Here is a 19,627-nt window from a genome sequence, read left to right as displayed (position 1 = left end):
TATACTGAGTGCAGGCTCAGCATTCATACCAGTGGATGCGAGGCCTATCTAACACCTCTGCCGCAACTAAGGGGTACGGCACCCGAGTTGTACAGCGCAACTCGACGCTTGAACTCCGAGGAGCTCTGCCCGCGATGTAGGCATAACCACAACCACCATGAAACTCCCACTAGGGGGCCAACCGCAAATAACCGGGCCGAGAACACATCCTCCAGGAATTCTCCTGGAGCATATGCTCTCAGAGGGCCGTCCCGGTTTCCATGGTATCAGATAACCTCCGGTGAGGCTTCGTGGCCGAAGCCACTTCAGATGAGACCCTTGCAGACTCGGGTCTGATCGCCCTCCTCGAGTACGTGGGGACGGAACTGCATGAGGGTCAAAAAATCCGCTCGTAGTCCGAATGTAGTTAGACCAAAATTCCTTACTGAGTTGGACTGTCTTCAGTGAAGTTCCCTTCGAGTATGGCCATAGTCATGGTCAGCGGACATAGTTCGGATTGAAGAAGGTTTTTCAACTCCTTAGTCTAGTTTCGCAACATTCTGCATGTGTGTAATCATCTTGTGCTGGACCATCCGCTAGTGATCCTAGTAAGCAAAGGGATGGTATCGACATATATTCTGAAAGCCAAACAAGCTGAACTGTATGAAAAGAACCTTCCCTGAAAACGACCCTAAATTTCAGTCAACCACCAAATATTCATGTGTATTCCCAACCTCATCAATTTTGAATCCCGAAATCACAAATAAAACCGTCCATAATTGAAAAGGTTAAGCTTCTAAAATTCTAAATAAATCCTTCTCCTTTTTTTTGCAGTTCTCGATTGTCAAGTTAGTGAATGGAGTCCATGGAGCGATTGCGACATGACATGCGGAACCGGCATGATGACAAGGACTCGAGAAATTATCCTGCCACCACAGAATGGAGGAAAACATTGCCCGTCACTCATACAGAAACGTGGATGTCAAGGATATCATTGTCACGGACATAAAGACAGAAGGGTACTAAGAGGTAAGCCGTGGTTTTGATTTAATTTTAGAAACAGCAGGAAATAAGGGTTATTCATGTTAATTAGATTTTCAAGGATAAAATTCTTCTCAAAAATCAATATATTTCCTCCGTTTGACACCGTTAGGGTAATTATATATTTACATGTGGTGGAAGTAATTACCCAAATAGAGCTTGATATACTTTCTTGACTCTCAATTATTCAGAGAACCCTTCAATGAAGCGAAAGATCACGCAACCCTTATTCAGAGTGTACACCATATACGAGTTTATAGCATTTCACAAACACTCCCTTTGAGTTATCTCTTCAGAGACATGTATGTACGTATGTTATGTATTTATATCAGGATGTTTGGTTATCCAAAAATATGCTCAAGGATGAGATTCTACCCCTGGACATACAGCACACATTTGTTGCGATGAACGATAATTAAGGAAGCCAAACTGATTTGCTGGCAGGAGGCAACAGCTTTTTCGGCGAACACAATGGGAAAACATCCTTTTTGCTCCATCCCACAGATACCACCCTTCCGCCAGATTGATTAAGGATAACGAATAAACGATGGAAAGGAAAACGCCAAGTTTCCCTCGAAATGTTCGTCGCAGTTCAGTTAAATTTCAAGAAATAAAAAGCCGCAGAGTGTACACGTCGATAATATCCTTAAAGCTCATTGAAGTGAAGAAACATCCTTGACCTTTCCACAATGAAAATTCGCTACAAAAACTCAATCTTTGCCGCCAGACAGTAAATTGACTTATATCACTCCTCGGAGGAATCATTATTCTGTTACCAGACTGAAGATACCGCAGTCCTTTTACTTTGGAAAGGAAAAAAAGTTAATTGCTGTCTACCCAATTTCGGATCCATTCCAGGAATAGACAAACAAGATAATTTAAGGAAACTTTTTTGAAATCCTTTTAATGGAGAAATTTGTGATTTTGGTGAAGTAATTCCATAACGTTGGCGCTGTGGACTGTCAGTTGGGCTTCTACTCGGAAAAGTCACACTCTCTGGAGCGAGAATCGATTTTTCATTATCCTTGGAAATGCTTGTCACTATGTGATGTTTCATTCTTGGGTGGTCCAGTCCATTTATTATCCTTTTCGTCACAACTAATGACTTAAAATAGAAATACTCTGCCCAGAAAGTCGTTTATGGCTCCATTTCCACTCCAATACGTCCTCTAATCTTCTCCTCACTCCCAGTAAACCTCAGCTTCCTTCCTCCTTTCCTTCCTTCCTTATCCAACCCATTCCTGTAGAAGATAAACTCCCGAAAGCATGCGGCACGTTGATGAGTAATTGGCAGCAAATAGGAAAAAAGCTCAAAAAAAATTATAATGGAAATGGCAGGAAAACCCGGCACACTGCGGTATGCCTACCCGGCGCGAAAGAACGAAGGATTCAAACAAAGCAAAACCCAAAGCGAGTCCTTTTTTTGTACGGTTCGTGTTATATTTTTGGAAACTGCAACAATGGGCGAGCTTGAAGGATAATCAGCAGTTTAACATGAACATTCAGAATTTACTGTGGCACGGCTTTTGCAGGATGGCTGGAGTGATTCAAACGCCTTAATGATGGCATACACTGCAGGCATATTCACTGGAGGCAGGATATTTTCTACTCAACGAACTGCATGCTGGTACGTAGCGCTCCAGCTTTGATGCAGCTTACGCGAAAGGCAAAGTCTGTTTTCATTAAAGTGAGTTGATTTGTGCTTCCATTCCCTGGTCCTCGAAACTTCACCTTCTCCCGAGGGCCCGCTTTTTCCAGGAATCCAAAGTGGCCAAATGTGAATATAATCCATGTGGCCAGGATATTATTTCATCTACTCTGGCTGAAGCACTATTGCAGCGGTTGTACTTGCTTTGAGGCTAAAATTGTAGTCTTTAAAGTGGTTCAATGCTCTATGAATAGAGAAAATTACACCTCAAAGCAACAACAAGGACCTGGACTGCATTCTGTGTTGTCTTGCATTATGGAACCCATGGCGCCATGTTCATTGAGAATCATGCTCATGTAACTTTACGATAGCAACAAAAACATTTTCATGACTATCATTGTTGCTGTGTTTATTGTTGTTAATGGTCGGCATCATAGCGAAACCTTCCTCTTTATATTTCAGTGGGAATTATCCTATGGTTCGCAGGACACTAGCTTTGAGACTATAAACGGGAAAAAATGTATTCAGAGCGCATTGCGGATTGTGCTATACAAGCAAGGGTGAATTTTCTATTCTAGATGTTTTGAAAGAAGGGTTTTCATACGAGTCCTTTTGTACTAAACACGTACCTTTGAAAGACTGGCTAAAGGTTTCCACTTCCGCCAGAATGCTTGGCTAATTTTACCCCGGCCACAAGTACTAACCAATGTTCGAAAGGATCATTTTTAAATAACCAAAATCGACAGTTGAACCTAAGGTTACCGGAAGGAAGGTTGATTCTTTTTCAACATGCACTCCTTAAGATATACGTCAGCAATTACGGAAAGACGCTACCCTCAATTTTCTTCACTCGGTGAAGCAGAGGCAAATGAATGACTTCACTGTCAATCCTCTAGTTGAGTTCATCCATGCAAGTTAAGCAGGACAAATTAACTCCATCATATCAGACAAGAGACTAATAATTTGGGAGGCCAAGCAATGACATTTCTTACCCGAGGAATTCATTTGGTCCCTACTAGCCCCTCATCCCATCAGCCTCCAGTTTACGAATGCTGTCCAGCAAGTAACGAGCCTACTGGCAGGATAACGAAGAAGCAACCCTAAAGCCGACATGCTATTATATAAGACCACTATACCAGGAATTTGCAGGTAGACCTAGTATGTATACCTACAGGCTGTTTCACGTAGTCATCGAAAAAAACGCCATATGGAGGAGCAAATGGAACAATTTCAAACATATCCGCGAGGAGCGAAAAGGATTTTAAGTTTCTCTTTTGGGTGGGGTAGGTGCATGTATTTACGCACAGAATGTTGGACTCCTGCAACGGTACGTCGTTGGACTACCAACTAAACGCCTCCCTATCGTCAGAGAGCTAGCCTCGAACCGCTTGTCACATTACTTCTGGCTAGATCCCGAACTCTCCCCCCTTTCGGATCTTTCAAGTCAGGGAATTTCTTTCACCAACGTGAGGTGAGAGGAGGAAGGGAACTGTCAATTAAAGGAACCCAATGCCATCCAGCTCCTCAATCGGTCGAGCTCTCTCTTCTTTGCAACTAGAAGGACCCGAACTTAATGATGGGCAACACAGCTCCAACTGTCAGCGCTCCTCAGCATCTCCTCGAAAATGGTGCGGGAGAGATCCCCCATGTAAATAGAGCTGCCGACGAATCCTATCCCACTTTCCACGAGAAAAAAAGGTGTGCTGAGCGTCGTCCACAACTCCGTTGTAAAGCACACAATCCGGAGATCGTGAATTTTCAATCTTGTGCAGGTAAGACTGAAAACCTCCATGCCCACTTAACAACTAGTTAAGGAGATATTCAGTCTCACCATACTCCCGATTCAGCCATCTAAGTTCCCAAAGAGCCGGGCAGTCCATCTGCCTCTAGTTTCATTTTGCCAAGAGAGTTGTCACTCATCTAGGTTGCGTTGCCGTTCTTCACGAGCAAACACTTCTTGACTTGACGCTCCTTAGCAAGAAAGGTTCACGAAGATCACTCACGTGATCGCCATCCCGACCGATTCAGAGACAGTGCGCAGCAAAGTTCTCCGTCTCCGTTCTTTCGCAAGACGCTTACGATATACCTCCTTGACAAAAGCGTCAGCCCATACCTCTGCACGGTAGAGCAGGATAGACTGCGTTGAACTCATCAGGAGACGCCATCTCTTAGACGTAGGACACCCAATAGTCGTCGTTAATCTACTTAACGTCGAAATTCCAGCTGCAGTCTTGTTGGCTCTTGCTTTGATTTGCTCAAAAAAACTCATCTTTGCGTTAAGAGCCAGTCAAAGAGGCTTTATCGTTTGTTTTGACTTGATTATCGACTCGCTGAATGGGGGGGGGGGATTCTCTTTTTAGTCAGGATGACTACTTCGGTTTTTTCCAGTGCAAGACTGAAACCATGAGCAGTCATCCATCCATTTACCCGTCGAGCCTACTTTGCGCCTGTTGGACAGTGCGTCCAATAATCAGTACTGCGACATCATCTGCATAACTGACCAGGCGCGACTCTTCTAGCATGTCGAGTTTTAGTAGACTATCACAAGAAGCGTTCCAGAGGTCCGGCCCTAAGGATGGATACCTGCGCTACCCCAGACGTGATCTCCATTCTCCTCCGACCTTCTAGCGTTCCATAGGGCAGGGAGCAATTACCTAGATAGTCCCTCAATATCCGTAATATTTTGTTCGGTGCGTTGAAAGTATTGTCTAGTGTGCCTAGAATGTCTTTCCATCTTACGGAAATGAAGGCGTTTCTGACGTCAAGTGTTACGAGGAGCACCACCCGTCGAGTTCGGCGGCTATGTGCCTCCGCTCGACAAATGGCATCCGCGACTTGCATGACAGCATCAACTGTGGATCTCCCTGATCTAAAACCGAACTCCCGTGGAGATAAGTCTCTACCAGCGCCTATCGCTTCAGCAAGGCTCCTTCCGATGAGCATTTCGAACATTTTCCCAGCAGTGTTAAGCTTACAAAGTGGGCGGTATGAAGACAGTAACTTCGGGTCACCTTTCCCATGCTGATCAGCGCAAGCCCTGCCACCTTCCAACAAGAAGAAGAAGAATGCCCTCTTCCTTGCATTGAATATGCCTGGCCGATGTTGGAATACTAATTTTTTTACTTGAATACCTGGATACTGGATCCTGGTCCTTCTTGTTTCTCATAGAGAGGACTGCCTGTTCCAACGCTTTTATAAGAAAAAGTGGGCAGTCCTCGACACTTTCCGCGCCGACGTCATCATCCTGTACGGGGTGTGTAGAAAATAGTTCCCCTGCAAGGCGTTCCATCTGCTTGGTCTTAACTGAACAGGGTTTCCGCAGAGTCCCGATTTTTCGGGTTATGAGTTTGTAACCGCATCCCCACGGATCTCCATTCACCTTGTCGAACAGATACTGCCAGCAGCTAGCTTTGCTCCTATTTATTACGCTTCGGAGTCTCCGTTTGGCTGATTTCTACTCTGTCATTATGGTATATGCCTCCTCCCGCTCATTTAGACGTTGTGTTAAGGGGAGAGTCTGTAACACTCCTCTGTAATTTCCGCCGTCCAGCAATACATAGAGGGTTCGCCACGTCTCAATGTCCTCTTGAGCATAGAAGATCAGCAGACCGTCGTTATCAGGTTCATAACTGAATTTACGACAGTGTCAGCTGCACCGCCACCACCCCCAGGAGTACCCTCCAGCGGGGCTCTACCTTTTTCAAGAATTTTGACAAATCTCCTGGTGTTCACTTGCGCGACGTTCCATGCAGATAGAAAGCGCCGGGGTAGCACACACCGAGAGTTTCCCCCAACCACTTCGAAAGCAATGTATTGATGGTTGCATTTCGAGAAGTCTTCTAAACCTCACCACCCGCCCACCAGCGGCACCAGTGACTCTGACGCGAAGGTCGTCTGAAACGCTTCCCTCGCAGCCTGCCGTCTCCGTTCCAGGTGCCGGATCACTTTCTCTGTCTACGCATCTCGGGGTCTCGTCGGGTGTTTTACCCCTTGCTGCGTCTTTTCCTGGATGCTGGGGCCAGCGACGCATTTTCATTTCATGCATTCTCTACTCCCACTGTCTCCTCGTTGGTATTGTTTGTATTCGTCATTTGAGTTTTTACCAGCGCACTGTATGCAAGGGAGCAGGCCGCAATGGTCAGGAATGGATATACCCTCAGGAACAAAGCCCCTACCCCAGTTCCCTGAGGCCTGAGCTACGATTCGCTGATCCCGGAACTCACGGACGAACCAGGGCTCGCTTGGGGCAAAGCGGTCTACTAATACCGGTTCAATGCTGGTTCCTGATACATGCTACCACCTTAGTAGAGCTTGGCTCACATCACCCTATCGACGTTCACAAGGAACTGTCGACGGCTCCGGGGACTCCCTATGTGCCTCGGCGTGTATCGGTCATAAGCAGCTCGCTTTTCACCGAGAAACTTTCTCGAGACTACCACCGCAAGTATTATGCCAGCTAGGGGGTCAGAACTACTTACTTGAGCCCCTCGGAGACGCCGCTGCCTGTATCCTAAGGAAACCGTTAAGGATCATTAACGACTCTTGAGGGCATACCTGATACAAGAACCAGTGGTTTTTGGTGGGGAAGTCAGGGCCTTAAATTTCCGACATGCTGACTTGTAGTATACCAATAGAAATTATAGACTCCGCTTCTGTGGTTTCAAAAGACCTTGAAGTTATCTTAGTTAACAATCTATGTGATGGCGACACCACTTGACGTTACGGTGTAGCCATAAAACGGCAACAGGAAAATAAGGAGACTCTTTGGAACTCTGTTTATTCCCCCTACGAAGTAGACGAAGTTTCAAGTGGAACATTCACCCGAGCTATCCAATATGCCAAAATAAAAGGCATGAGGGTAAAAGCAAGATGCGATATTAACGCCCACCATATAAGTTGAGGAAATACCAACATCAACGGGAGAGGATCGAGACTATGAGAAAATTTGGTAGGAACCGAACTGCAGATCTTCAATTGGGGTAATGAATCCACTTTCTTCAGCATGGTTAGGCCTGAAGTCATCGACATCACGGTGGCATACCCTTATAATGCCTCTTGTCGGAAAGTAGAGAGTACCCAACGATATCACGCTCTCGAATCACAGCGTATTGATTCCGGAATACGAATGGATACTACCTCTAACCACTCCATTTCGGAATTCGCAGAAGACGTATAAAATAGAACTGAGCGCCGGAGCAACGATCCCGCATCAAATCCATTGCTGGAACTGAGAAAATAACCCAGATGATCACAACTAGCAAGAAAACTGTACAACCAAAGCCACCGAAGAAGGTAAAACAAAATGGTGGGACTGGGATTTGACAAAATAGAGAGCTCGAGAACCGAGCCCAAAAGTTTGATTCACCTGCTGACTAACCCTCTTGATGCAACCTCAAAGCTAAAGCAGATGCTTTTCACTCCATGGTCTCGCAGCAAGAATTGATGTCCGAAAGTGAATACGCCTTAGCCGCACTCGTGGACGTCGAAGTCGCTTTTAATTATGCCATATTCGCAATGATTTGTAATGCGGGAAGACAGCATGGAATCGATACACTATTAATCGCTGGAACTTTCACATGTTGGAGAAAAATCCACATAAGGTTGGATAAACGTCTCTTGAGGCAGGATGTCTTTGAAACTGCCCATAGGCAGCAGTTCTCCATTCTCCGTTATGGCTCCCTGAAGTAAACACTTTGCTATGGCTCGTGGAGGATACAAAGTTTTCCGCACAAGCATTTGCAGACCATCTAACCGCACAGTATGTAATTTATCATCATCAACGGCGCAACAACCGGTATCCGGGCTAGACCTGCCCCAATAAGGAACTCCAGACCCCCCGTCTGGCGCTGTCTGGCGTCCTGGCCTATGCCAACGCTCCATCAGGCAACGACTAGCTCGTCTTGTTTTTATACCATAGATATTGCCCTTATAGACTTTTCGGGTGGGATCATCCTCATCCATACGCATTAAGTGATCCGCCCTTCGCAAACTTTGAGCCGGATTTGATCCACATCCTGACGGCCCTAGTATTGCTCATCATGTTTCATCGTTATGTATGCTATCGTCCGTCCTCATGTAGGGAACCAAAAATTCTACGGAGGATTCTTCTCTTCAACGCGGCCAACACTTTTGACTTGCCTTCATTGGTGTGCAGCCCAAGATCTCATGCCGCCTGCTCGATATGGATGAAGACACTTTGTACGTCTTGGGTCGTTCTTCTCATAATGTCGATATCGTCAGCATAGGCCAGTAATTGGGTGGGCTTGAAGAGGATCGAACCTGTTGCGATTGGGACCTTTTTGGAGCTCCTTACCTAATTGATTAGTCCAAAACTTCCCGCAGCCAAGTTTTCCTAGTCACAGCTTTATTTTTAAGGAGTTCCTTCGAATCAACTCCTCCGTACTGCTTTCAGGCAAGCCTTCCAGTACCGTGATACCCTTTATCTTGGCGCGAATCAACTTATTGAGGGAGCGTTATAGTTTCCCTTATAAAAGAGCGCCTGCTCCTCTTGACTATAAGATGACATCACCCTCAGGAAAGTGCAAGTCGTGATCCAGCAGCACATTTACTGCCATTCTGGAGCATTGAAACCGAATTAACCTCAAACCCCTGCTCAGTCCTCAAAATTGGTGCCGAAACCCGTGTTTCCAAATTATTCCAATACTCTTCCGCAAGAGTTCTCCAACTATTCAACTCCAATAACGATAGTGAAACCTGCAAGCGTTATCGAATCAGTGGCTAAAAGTAGAGCAACAAGAGGTAGCGAGCCCGGTCCGAGGATTTGGGTCAGTCCCTTCGCAAAACGGGAAAACATGTCAGACCTCTGTGGCAACAGTTGGCCGATGTTTTGACTAAACAATCATCGAACGGGCTCCAGGGGCAGTGCTCTTCTGGACCACAGCTCGAATCTATTGAGTGATTGAAAATGCAAGCAGCCAGAATCATGAAGCTAGGTCTTTTACAAAGTGGACGACTGGTTCTGTTTTACCCGCTCGATTATGTGATCCAACACGCGGATCTGGAGTTTTCGCTTCTGAATGTCCTCATCGTCAAGGACATACCGACTTTGAATTCCTACCAAGTGATCAAGGCCAAAAATTCGAAAGAAGCGCGGCTTAAGCGACTTTTCCAAGGACACAATATAGGGAAGAAACCGTCACCTTATTTGCAGGACTTACGCACCCTCAATGGATGGAGTATCAGTTCAACAGTGCTGAAGTCACTATTCATGGAACAGTTACCGAAGCACTCGTGATACGTCTTCATGATCGTAGTGGATAAGGACGCGGATTTGGATAAATTGGCAGAAGTTGTTGACCGTATAGCGGAAATCCAATAGCTGTCAGCAGTCACAGTAATGCAGCAAGTGGTTTTGAAGCAACCCGAAGGCGTCCAGTACGGCGCGCATGACAAGCAGTATAGGATGGACTACACCCAGTCACTGAACCATCGAAAAAACAGACATCAGCATTAAAGCTAGGTAGGTCGCCCGCGATTAGAGGACCTTTCTCAGTAAACCCACCTAATGGCCAGTGACAAGAAGTGGGAACGTGAAGCTCTTCCTCCTCCCATGCGCAGCCACTATTGGGTTTAAAGCCAACGCGATTCTCATGAACACCTAGGGAAGCAGGCTCCTAGTTCTCTACCTCGGCTTTAGGTGAGACTTCCACCGATCTATTTGCGCGGTCTATCTAGTCGGTAACTCACAAAATCCTTCAAGAATATGCAAAGAAAATGGTTCCATCTGGGCAGGCTGAAGCGGCAGAAAATGGAATATGTCATATTACCACAACTGGACCGTAGGTGACGCACCGCAAAGACTGAGTCCACGGAAACTGCGCATAATGAAGGCAGAATTTGTTCATCTAAGGCATCAGATCGCCTTTCAAATAGTCAGTGGACTGGTTCGCTGCATCTAGCTCCTAAGAAAGTCGCAGTCTGGCGTCCTTGCGATCACTATCGTCAGGTGAACGAAGTCACCATTTCGGGCAAGTATCCAATTACGCTTCTATAGGATTTCACGAACAATTTTCACGACGCTTGATATAGCCCAAGCCTATCATCAGATACCACAGGCCGCCGAAGATGTACTAAAGACAGCAGTGGTCACCTCCTTCGACCTACTTGACGTAGTAACTTCCGGGTTGAAGACCGCAGCGCAGACATTTCAGAGCTACATTGACACCCCTTAGGGAACAAGAACAGGGCAAGCTTTCGGAACTCTGGCTTGCAGATAAATGTGCAGAAATGCGTATTCGAAGGAGTAGTGGTTGCAGTCTTGGGATACCAAAATGATGCACAAGGGTCCTAACTCCTACCAGGAAAAGTAGCAGCAATACAGAATTTGAGCAAACCAACTAGAATTAACCATTTTAGGCGATTTTCATACAATCTTTTGGAAGGAACCAAAAAGAATGACAGGACTCGAATTAAATGGAGGTCAGGAATGGGGCAGGCGTTTGTTGTGGCCTTGCGTTGACAGATCCAACAACGCTAAATCACCCGCAGTTGAATGTAACGTTACCGATGTATGGCTTGCTCGAAAAATTCAATGCAGAGCCGTGTGAGCCGTTTCCTTACTTTCCGAGGCATCTCAGCAAAGACTAAACTAGATGCAGTAAGTGTGTTCATCAGGGGCGGGCGATCTACAGTGCCATCAAATGCTTCAGAGACCTCATATGAGGCAGGGGGTGAATTGTTAAAACGGATCAAACCGCTGTCAAAGGCAGAAAGCAAAAGAAGCCTTACCGAGAATATCATAGGGTAGTTTTTCGCTAAACCGCCCTATGTGACCGGAGACCAAAATGATGCAATGTCGCTCGTAGTAGCCATCGATATGTCACGTACCATAACACTGGATTAGTTAGCGGTAGTCCATCGCGAGAATGCGGAGTTTACGAAAGTGTTTCAGGCCAACCAATTGCAGTTACCGAAGTTCCACCTTAAGAATGCAGTTTCCAGTTGCAAGCAAGGTACAACTTTAGGTTCTCACCAGCTGGCGAAACTAGCTCATTCCAACGGTCGGGCTACGTGAAAACAAATTCAAAGTAAACATGTCTGGCCAGCTATGTCAAAGGACATCAACAGCTAGGTGAGGCGTTGTTTGTCATACCATTTAGCTAAAACTGCCACGCACAGCAAGGTACCACATCAGCATATCAGAATGCCAGATAGAAGGAACGAACCTGTTCACATTGACACTGTAGCCCCTCAAACTTAGAATAGTACACATATGTCCTGATTATGCCAGAGTCTACCAAAAGTACATCGACAGAGACGGTAATAGTTGCTTCGCTGCATACATATCCAGGTTTGGATTACGAGCAACGATCACCAGCCACCAACAGACTCATTTCGAAGCACCGCTGGTGAAACCATTCACAAGGCTGATGGGATTCAAGAAGACTCCGACTGCGGTATAACACCCCTCCTTCAAAGAGATTTCGAAGCGCTGACTCAATTCGCTGAAAGCAACGATAATGTGCTACGGTAGTAGTCATGACATTCTCCCGAGGATACCCCTGGGACTCGGGAATACCATCGAAGTGGAGCGACTGGAACCCACGTACTTGAAAGCATTGATTGAGGTCAAGAAGTCAACCAGATTTCCAGGGAAGCCCCCAGAGAAGACGTATCCAGTACCGCTACATCCTCGCATTGCTGACCTGCTCATTCGGAGACGAGTGTTGTGTGAATGGATTCTAATTTCAAGTAATTAAGCCGAATTAATTTCGAACCCTTGATCAGTCAGCGTACAGGCTTAGGAATTCAAGTTTGGCAGACCATTCAAAGAAGCGGGTTTCCCAAAAGTTTACCACATTTGGAAATCGAAGTTTGCCAGTGAAAATTGTCCACTTTGAAGGCTTCCCTTAGAAACCAGCATATGCCCTTTGACCCAAAAATCCATGCATGTTCCATTTAAAAATAAAGTTCAACCATTTTCAGCTGACAAAGGACTTTAATGTAATTAACTTCCGGAACTCTATTATAAGGATAAATACCCGCTTAATTATTAATTTCACTCTTGGTGGCAATGTCTATAATATGAGCCTTCCTAGAAGGATTTTTAAATGAATAAAACATCCACCACCACACATTTTTCGTCCTGGCTGATACCCACGCCCGTCTAAAAGCGGAACGGACGCAAACGTAATGATACCCATTTAGCTGGCTTTTAGTGATTATCAACGAAAATATTACACAATATTAAACCCTTAACCGACATGTGTATGTGTGCACGCTCAAACAATTTGAAATTTAAATTATATTTAGGGTTCCCGGTCTGGATGGCTCCAATGCAGGCTCTCTGATTTCAAAAATTTTCAAGGCTCGGTGAGCTATTACCGTCATTATTCCGACTCCGCACAACATCTAGGACACTTCAAACATATCCACATATTTTCTGAATAAGGGGCGTGAAAAATTTCCCTGGCAGCCTATTTATCCTGCTTTGTTCATGTTTTGATAAAAGAAATTTTTTTTACTGCCATTTTTATCTTTCTTTCTGTTTATTTATAGAAATGGCCTTACTTTTGCCAGCAGCTCTATCAAAAAATCGTCATGCCAACGACAGCAGCGACATACGACGTAATTTACGATTACGCTACAGGGATTCATTCAAACATAATCGGGAGCATGAGTGAGTACTGTGTATTATCCTCGGAAGTACATAAATATATTATTTGTGACACTGTTTGCTAGGTCTGCAAGGACACCTAGGAGTCTAGCTAGCTTCACAGCCCCGCTCGGCGGAATAGAGCGTGAAGTTAACTGTCTAAATCTCTGGTGGGATATAAATTTTTAAAATAAAGGACTTGCCACCAGGACTTTGTTTATGCTGAATTACTTTACATAACAGGGGCGAGAACACCATTCATTTCAGACACATTTTCTTAATTGAAGGATCAGAAATGTTTATGCAGATTGCCATTACAGGATATTTGTTTCGCTTTGACGCTAAAGCGTTGTGGCTGCGCTTGCTCATGGAGGATATTCTGGTTGATTGATAGTTTGGCATAGTCGCAGGAATTCTAGATCATCCCTCCTATTCTCAATAAGTTCCTTCCTAAGCCCCGTTCGACTTGATGACACTTCTGACCGAAAAATGGAATCATTGTCTTCATAATCACGGCGAGGCCAAAGTTGTTGCCCTTGATATTTCGAAGGCTTTTGGCAGAGTATGGCACTTTGCCATCCTAGCAAACTTCGCGCATTTGGTCTTGATGATAAGCTTGTCAAATTGATTGAAAGCTTCCTCAATGGTCATTCCATTCGAGTTATATTGGGCGGTGTTGAACTTCATACCCAAAATGTCGGGGTACCTCAAGGTACTGTTCTGTCACCCACCCTCTTTCTCATCTTCATTAATGCCCACTTAAGTAGCACCCTCAATCTAATCCACAGCTTTGCTGATGACAGTACCCTTGACTTCGGGTACTCGTTTGGTTCACTGGCTGACTCGGGCTGAATGGGAGTACATTGCGTGTCAACCAGGAGCGCATGCTTGAGTCATTGAATGAGGTCATATCGTCTATTGTTTCTTAGGACAAGCAAACGGTGTTCAGTTCAATGCTTCTAAAACCCAGTGCTGTCTCATTTCGAATAAACTATGGGCTCTCCGCCTCCCCCTCTTTGTCTCAATCAATCAATCAATCTTGTCGATGGTGTAATATTCCCGGCTCATTCTCACTCAGCATACTGAGTATTATCATCTTCGGCATTGCATTGCATCCCCATAATCTAAGGGTCGGTGCTAGCCGCACCGTGAAATACCACGAATCCTTCTTATCTCGAACTATACGAATGTGGAACAGACTACCAGCTTCTGTCATCCCATCTCACTACAACATACAAATGTTTAGGCAAGGAGTGCATCGCCACTTCCTTCACGCTCATTCCTCCCCCAACTTCTTTCTTTCTCGCCAAGGCTGTGCTGTAGCTTTATAGTATCAAAGGGGAATCCCCCGAGCTTTGGCATCATCATAATAAAACACACGCAAACCGCGGCATGGGGGAATAGCGCATCTACCTCCCGTCTCCGCTACTTTTTCTCCATATTTGTGACATCTTCGTTTGTACTTTTGCTTTCCTATTCCGCGGCCATGTACTTCTAAGGCGGCCTATTAGTCGTTCTTCCTGGATGGATTTCAGTCGGTAAGATAGCCAGCAATTGAATCGTCAGGATTTCGTAATGTGTCCTACTCCCAGCACCTTTCAGCTTCCAATCAAAACCTACCAGCACAGATACCAGATGTGTCAAGCCAATTAGGCACAGATACTGTCATTGTTTCTCAAATGAAGATCCTACTTTCCTGTTATTTTTAGTATTTTCTCATTGCCTTATCCTCAAATAGAATGTACAATTTATCCTGATAAATATTTGAGAAATATTTGTATGTGAAGTTGAAGTTTATGCGAGAAGTGCCTATTTCAAGATCCAAAATAGACGGGCGTCATCATTTCCGTCCCTAGAATTTGCAGCGTGGTCTATGACATATTAAGGAAGGATATGAACTTTTCGTTAACAATTAACTTTATCGAAAGGACCTTTGGGGATGAGGCCAAGTTCTCACCAACACGGGATGACAAGGGTACAACTGTCAGATAGCTTATCCCCGGTCCATTATTTTACTCATACTTCCCACCAGGTGTTACAAACACAATGTTTGGGAAAACTCATAATCAACTGAGTTTCGCAAAACAGGTTGACTATTGTCATTTACTAGAGCAGGGCTAGATTACCTTTTCAAAAAAAGACAAATTGCAAATGGTCCATTTCATCCGAACCTAAGTACCACCCACCAGCCAATTTGGAAGGATAATTCAAGCTCTTCGTACTTTGGACACTCATGCCTTCTTCTTCTTTAGCTTCTGACCTGTTCCGTAGCAGGATCATCTTGACCGAACGAGGTATTTTTCTCAACCATGTGCTTGGGCCGCGTGGTGTCGACAATCTTTCCAATCACCTTCTAGCATTGTTGATTTGGTCGACGTTTTGGTCGTTTCCCATTGACTTCAACGTTCAGGCCAGAAAGTTTTTATTAGCGCGAATTACCCGACCATACCATTAAAAATGTCTCCCTGACCTAGTGCCATTCACTGTCTTTTATATTCGGCCAGTAAAAGGAGCCATAAAGGGCGGCACCGCGAGCGCTGAAGAAAGAAAATTAAGCAGATCTCTGCGACATGGGTAGGCAGGTAAGTATCAGTTGCCGCCCCCAAGTGTTCAATTAGCGCTGTGGTGTTCTGTTTTATTGCCACAAAACTCCTAAGACGTCACTTCTGTGACGAGAGCTGGGAGGCAGAGTTCAGCCGGCTCCGGTCTTTAGAGCCTCCTCGTAGCTTTGACGAAGGAATGCATCTCTCCCACCTTCCAGCTAGAAATTTCTCTGAGGTCCCCAAAGAATGGTTTACCAAGTGTCCGCAGCCTGACCCTAGCCAGAACTGGGCAGTCGCAAAGGAGGTAACTGAGGGTTTCCTAATGGGCCTGTGCCTCACCCAGACTACCGTAATCTTGTACGTATTTGCACACGTTTGGCACAGGAGTTCTCATGATAAGCTTTTATTATAAGCCAGGCAAATCCTCCTTGATTTACCACAGGTGGTAAGCCATTACCATCTAAGGCCCGCGACTGCTAAGTAGTACGAGTAAATTCTGCCCTTGACAATCGCCAGCGAAAAGCCGACTGCACTCGCCGAAAGACTGCCAAAAGCAGAGCCCCTTTCTGGCCAATCCGTTAGCCCGCTCATTTTCCTCTACGTCCTATGAGCGGGAACGCAGAGGACGGTGATCGTAAGCGTGCCGCCCAGACTATCCAGCGTATTTCTGCACTGCCCCATCAACCTGGGGGATGTCGTCGCTGGGTGTACGGCCTTAGTGGCCGCTTGGCTGCTGGTGATTATGGGAATGTTACGCTTGGAGCTCGGATCATGCACCAGCCATCGACAGACCGCCAGTATCGCCAGTTCTTCCACTTGGAATACACTTGGGAGACCATACGACTCGGATACTCCGACTAAAATTCTTCCTTCCGTGTTTCTAATCCCGTCCTGTATACATTGGTTCAGTGTCAGGTAAACGCTGAAAAACATCACTTCCACGCAACAAACCCAAGCAACCATGGGCCCACACTCGCAAAATGGCAGCAGTGCGAGATATATCGGCATCGATACTGTTTGCTAAGAAACAACAAGTCAACTCTTCTTTCTTGCACCACTCACACAGGTCGTGAGCATTTGCACTCCTATGAATATTTGCTTGCAGGATGTGGATCATGGTGCTTGACTTTTCGCGGATATTCTGGTTGATTGACAGTTTGGCATAGTCGCAGAAATTCTGTATCATGGATCATGGAATCATTCTCTTCATAATCACGTCGAGGCCAAAGTTGTTGCCTTTGAAATTTCGAAGGCTTCTGACAGAATATGGCACCCTGTCCTCCTGGCCTAACTTCACACATTTGGTCTTAATGTCAAGCTCGTCAAACGGATTGAAAGTTTCCTCAATGGTCCTTCCATTGGAGTTATATTGGACGATGTTGAATCAGAACTTCATACCCAAAATGCCGGGGTACCTCAAGGGTACTGTTCTGTCACCCACCCTCTTCATTAACGACCACGTAAGTAGCACTTTCAATGCAATCCAGAGCTGTGTTGATGAGAGCACCCTTGACTTCGCGTATTCGTTTCATTCGCTGGCTGACTCTCATCGAAGTATGATACATTGCCTGTCAACCGGGAACGCATATTTGAGTCATTGAATGAAGTCATATCTTCTATTATTGCTTAGGACAGAGCAAATCGTTTTCAGTTCAATGCTCCTAAGACCCAGTGCTGCCTCATTTCGAATAAACTATGCCCCCCCCCCCTCACAATCTACTCCTGTTGATGGTAAGAATATTCCCAACTCACCCTCAGTCAACATTCTGGGTATTAACATCCGAAGCATTGTATCCCCATATTCAAACAGTCGATGCTAATTGCACCGTGAAATACGAGTATTACGAATCCTTTTTATCTCGAACTATACGAATGTGGAACAGACTACCATCTTCTGTCTTCCCGTCTGACTACAACATACAGATGTTTAAGCAAGAAGTGCATCGTCACTTCCTTCACGCTCAACCCCTAGCTTCCTTCCTTCTCGGAAAAAATGGTAAATGTCAATGCTCATTTGACATACCAGGTTAGACAATTAGATAATGAGACAGATTCCATAAAAATTGTATATTTGAAAATTATTCTACAACTCTACAACAACTTCCTCTGTATTACCGCGAAGCGCCTTTCATTACCCATCACAGTCGGCCAGCAACCATAACCATAAAGAACGGCAAGAGCGTCAAATCTTAAAACTAAATTTGAAAATATGCCCGTACCAGGTCTACTTAGTGAAGAAATCTCGTTTCCCAAAGGAACCCATATCCTTTTCACCAAACACACAAAAACGCAGATATTTTTCTCCTTCATCCTCTTCTTCAGCCAATGTCACATACGGTCCGGTCATCTTGATCTGTGCTATGTTGCTTGGTCAAAAGGCTTGATCTGTAAGGAGTCACGACGCTCTCAAATAACCATCCATCGTAAGAAGCCATCGTTGTTCCGGTCGTTTCCCATTGAGTTCCATGTTCAGACCAATTTTGGCAAATTGATACTCATCAGCATGAATGGTATGACCGTGCCATCAAAGAAACTTTTCTCACGATTTTTCCACGACCGGTACTACCCTATATCGACAGCGGATATCCTCATTTCGGATGTGATCGTGGTATGTTGCCTCACTAATTCAATACGTAGCCTTGGTCTTTATTGTCGCGAACTGCCAGTCAATGCATTTACCGAACCACACTGCGGTAAATTTTGAGACTTTCGTTGATTCGTCGATCACAAAGAACATCAATTGTGGAACGCCATTTCATCCAAGTTACGCTGATGCAGAGTATAGGGCGCTGGACGTCAGATGTCCCATGTGACAGGGTCCACAACGAGAAGAAAAAGGAGTAGTGACAAAGCGCTTCCTCGATGTACAACGAAACAGCGACTTTGATAGACCCGCTACATATCTAAACAACTGTATAGGCCTACCTTAATAAGGAACTCCAGACATCCCAATTTTGCGCCACGGTCTCTTCCAACCATAGATATTGCTCCTATAGACTTTTCGGTCTGGATCATTCTCATCCATACAGATTAACTGACCCAACCACCGTAACCTATTGAGCCCGATTTTATCCACAACCTGACGGTCATGCTATCGCTCATAGATTTCGCCGTTATTTAGGCTACTTCATCAGCAAGGACCTCCGACGTAGTCGCCGGCAACAACAAAACCATAATTTCACCTACCTGACTAGGGAGGACTGTGGAATCCCCCTTCCTTGGTCAGCACAATGACTTCAATATTCTCCAGAGCTAAGCAGAATCCATGCTCAGTCATCCATCTGCTTGCTCGCTCCACCACCATTCCCAATGTGCGCTAAGCCTGTTCAACCGCGCGACATCGTCCGCATATTCGACAAAATGCGATTCATCAGGTGTCTCGAGTCGTAGAAGGCTATCATATAAAGCGGTCCAAAGATCTGGACCAAAGATAGATCGCTGAGCCGCCCCCGATGTGACCTTCATTCTGCGCTGTTCTTTCGGTCCGAGTCTCGTTGAGTAGGGCACTGTCCTTTAACTAGTTCCTCAACAACCGCAATAGGGAGCCAGGAGTATGGAAACGATTTTCCAGTGCATCAAGCATGTCTCAAAGCCTGGCAGAATCAGAGGCGTTTCTTACGTCAAGAATCACAAGGAGTACCACTCACCAACAGTGACGAATATATGTCTCAGTCAGTTTTACCGCTTAGACCACCTCCTCAATGGCATCAATTCTGGATCGCCCCGCTCTAAAACCACATTGTGTTGATGAGTAGTTTCCCTCAGCACATATTTTGTCAGTCAGTCGTGGCTTGATGATTT

The 19,627-nt window shown here is 45.3% G+C and overlaps 1 protein-coding gene across 1 annotated transcript in view; it reads left to right on the top strand.

Moving 5' to 3' along the window:
- Positions 1-19,627, top strand: part of LOC119655406 (somatomedin-B and thrombospondin type-1 domain-containing protein) — a 245,694-nt gene that overhangs the window by 146,977 nt on the left and 79,090 nt on the right. The window contains exons 2-3 of the mRNA XM_038061289.1: positions 814-1,008; positions 13,187-13,307. Of these exons, the coding sequence (XP_037917217.1) occupies positions 814-1,008; positions 13,187-13,307 (316 nt within the window). The remainder of the gene's footprint in view (positions 1-813; positions 1,009-13,186; positions 13,308-19,627) is intronic.

This window comes from Hermetia illucens, chromosome 4 (genome assembly GCF_905115235.1).
Source record: "Hermetia illucens chromosome 4, iHerIll2.2.curated.20191125, whole genome shotgun sequence".
Lineage (NCBI taxonomy): Eukaryota > Metazoa > Arthropoda > Insecta > Diptera > Stratiomyidae > Hermetia > Hermetia illucens.
Note: the sequence above shows the minus strand (reverse complement) of the source record. Positions and strands in the feature narration are given on the sequence as shown.